Below are 3033 nucleotides of genomic sequence, written 5' to 3'. Positions count from 1 at the left end.
CAGTGAGCCTTGTCGGTGAATAAGTCCTACAGAAATAAGGTTGGTTCTGGCTTGGCTGGAAGTGGCTCCCTTGTTAGCTACTAGCCTATTGACACAGTGATGATGGGGTCTCTCGAATGGGCCAGTGAGCTGTGTGTGTGTGTACTGTGTGTGTGTGTGTGGAGGAGGAGGGGGAAGCGGGCCCAGTGTTCTGGTTCCTGTCAGTATCTGTACATGTGGTAGGTGCTGACCCAGGAGGAGGGGAAGGCCCACGCAGGGAACCTCTGCAGCAGTTCCTCCAACTGCCTCGTCTTCTGGTCCTCCCCAAAGAAGTAGTGGGACGAGATGGCTACTGAGATCATCCCCTCTGGGCCTGACGAGTCCGCCTCCCTGGGTGGCTGGCAGAGAGAGAGAGAGAGAGAGACACACACACACACTGTCAACAAACACACACACTTTCACAAACACACACTGTAGCCATATACAGGAGCCATGAAATGAACACATAAGCTGATAGCACCTTTTGTACACTTATGTGCTTGCTGTTCTCTTTTTGTAAACATGTATGTTAGAATGCCAGTCTTTTAAAATGTTTATTCGTTTTTTTTTTATAAGTGCGTCCTGTAGCTAACAGCTTACTTGACTTGACATATGTAATCACACCAATACATACACTCACCGGCCACTTTATTAGGTACACCTGTTCACCTGCTCTGTAACGCAAATATCTAATCAGCCAATCACATGGCAGCAACTCAATGCATTTAGGCATGTAGACATGGTCAAGACGACCTGCTGAAGTTCAAACCGAGCATCAGAATGGGGAAGAAAGGTGATTTAAGTGACTTTGAACGTGGCATGGTTGTTGGTGCCAGACGGGCCGGTCTGAGTATTTCAGAAACTGCTGATCTACTGGGATTTTCACGCACAACCATCTCTAGGGTTTACAGAGAATGGTCCGAAAAAGAGAAAATATCCAGTGAGCGGCAGTTCTCTGGGCGAAAATGCCTTGTTGATGCCAGAGGTCAGAGGAGAATGGCCAGACTGGTTCGAGATGATAGAAAGGCAACAGTAACTCAAATAACCACTCGTTACAACCAAGGTATGCAGAAGACCATCTCTGAACGCACAACACGTCGAACCTTGAAGCAGATGGGCTACAAAAGGGGGTCCAACCCAGTACTAGCAAGGTGTACCTAATAAAGTGGCCGGTGAGTGTATATGTACACTTTACAAAGAGGCATGTATTCCAACAAAGGACAAACATGCCAGGACATGCAGCCTAGTGCAGCAGGCAGCGCTGTACCTGGATCTCAAACCAGAAGTTCCAGGTTGGGGCGTCCAGGCCGTGAGAGTAGAATATGAAGTACTCTCCACTCAGGTCAAACTGGGGGGTTCCGTCCCCAAACGACCAGCTGGAGAGAGAGGCCCCGCGGTGGGGCATGAGGTAGAGGGACATGTGGCTGGGTGGACCTGGAGGGCAAGCACACAGAGTCACACACACATATACACACGCACGCACACACACACACACACACACACACACAGCATTTAGCATGGATGTACAGGGTTAGTGGTGAGGATCCTACAGCAGGAACATGTTGAGGATGTACCAGGTGATATTACCAGGTGAGCTCATCTCATCTGTGTCAAATGTCAGCCGTCTCACCTTTGACCTCAAAAGACATCCTAATGGTGCCCCAGTTGGTCTCCTCTTTAGAAATGAGCCTGAACTCTGCGGGAGACTTGGGAGACACCTCAGGCGCTGGGAGGTACCAGTTCTTCCTGAAGAAACAAGCAAATGAACACCTCTGTATCATACAAACATGATATAACTACTCTAGTACCACTTGGGCATTTATTTATTTATTTTATTTTTTTAAATATGTTTTTAGGGCATTTCTGCTTTATTGGGATAGAGACAGTAGAGGTTGACAGGAAGGATGGGTGAGAGAGAGAGAGAGAGAGGAGGGATGACATGCAAGATAGGTCGAGGGTCGGAATCGAACCCAACATAACTACTGTACCACCACCAACCCGTTAGCATGTTAGCATGGTGGACAGAGGCTTCCCTCCCAGGCATGGTGTGGTAGTCATGGTGTGGTAGTCATGGTGTGGTAGTCGTGGGGTTAGGGGACTCACTTGACCAGGAACTTGACGGGCAGGAACCAGGGGAAGCCACAGAAGGGCCGGTCCTCCCGACACTTGGTGCGGATGGTGTCGTTGATCTCTGGGATGTGGGGCGTGATGTACTGGATGCCTGTGTAGTCAAAGCTGTTGATCCACAGGCCCGAGTCCTTACTCTCTACCTGGCCGTCCAGGCCGTGGAACGTCCGTGTGGTGTGCTGGGAGGGGTGGGGTGGGGTGGGGTGGACATGACAGTCAACAACTGTCTACTACCATCAAAGCAGCCAAACAAGCACAATCACAATATCACACCAAGCATAACTCACACCAGGGTTTGTGGTATTTAGTAGGTCTCTCCCGCCGCTCAGATCTCCTGGACAGGGGGCTAATGCAAGTGTGTGTGTCTGTGTGTGTGTGTGCGGATGTGTGTGTGTGTGCGTGTCTGTGTCTGTGTATAATTTATGTGTGTCTGTGTGTGTGTGTGCATGTGTGCGGATGTGTGTGTGTGTGCGTGTGTCTGTGTCTGTGTATAATTTATGTGTGTGTGTGTGTGTGTGTGTGCCAGTGGTCTGACCTGGACAAAGGCCCGTTTGGGTCGTGGGCTGGAGGGGTCTGCGCTGTAGGGGAAGAACACGCCACAGGACACCAGCAGCAGCATGACTGTGAACATGGAGGCCAGGCCCCCCAGGGTCCACTTAGCACTCCTGGCCAGGTAGATGAAGTGGATCTGGAGGGGAGGGAGGGAGGGAGGGAGGGAGGGAGGGAGGGAGGGAGGGAGGGAGAGGGTGGGAGGGAGAGAGGGAGGGAGAGGGTGGGAGAGAGGGAGGGAGGGAGGGAGAGGGTGGGGAGAGAGAGAGGGTGGGGAGAGAGAGAGCGGGGGAGGAAGGGAGAGAGAGTGAGAGAGAGAGAGAGAGAGAGAGATGGAGA

General features: G+C 51.4%; 1 protein-coding gene across 1 annotated transcript in view; it reads right to left on the bottom strand.

Annotated features, from left to right (window-relative positions):
* The window catches only part of ermp1 (endoplasmic reticulum metallopeptidase 1), a 19257-nt gene continuing 16224 nt past the window's right edge, over positions 1-3033 (bottom strand). The window contains exons 11-15 of the mRNA XM_083669579.1: positions 2681-2833; positions 2122-2324; positions 1649-1764; positions 1286-1452; positions 1-377 (exon numbers count right to left, since the gene is read on the bottom strand). Coding sequence (XP_083525705.1) covers positions 201-377; positions 1286-1452; positions 1649-1764; positions 2122-2324; positions 2681-2833 — 816 coding nt within the window. The 3' untranslated portion in view covers positions 1-200. The remainder of the gene's footprint in view (positions 378-1285; positions 1453-1648; positions 1765-2121; positions 2325-2680; positions 2834-3033) is intronic.

Source organism: Argentina silus, assembly GCF_951799395.1.
Source record: "Argentina silus genome assembly, chromosome: 5".
In the NCBI taxonomy this organism is placed as follows: domain Eukaryota; kingdom Metazoa; phylum Chordata; class Actinopteri; order Argentiniformes; family Argentinidae; genus Argentina; species Argentina silus.
Note: the sequence above shows the minus strand (reverse complement) of the source record. Positions and strands in the feature narration are given on the sequence as shown.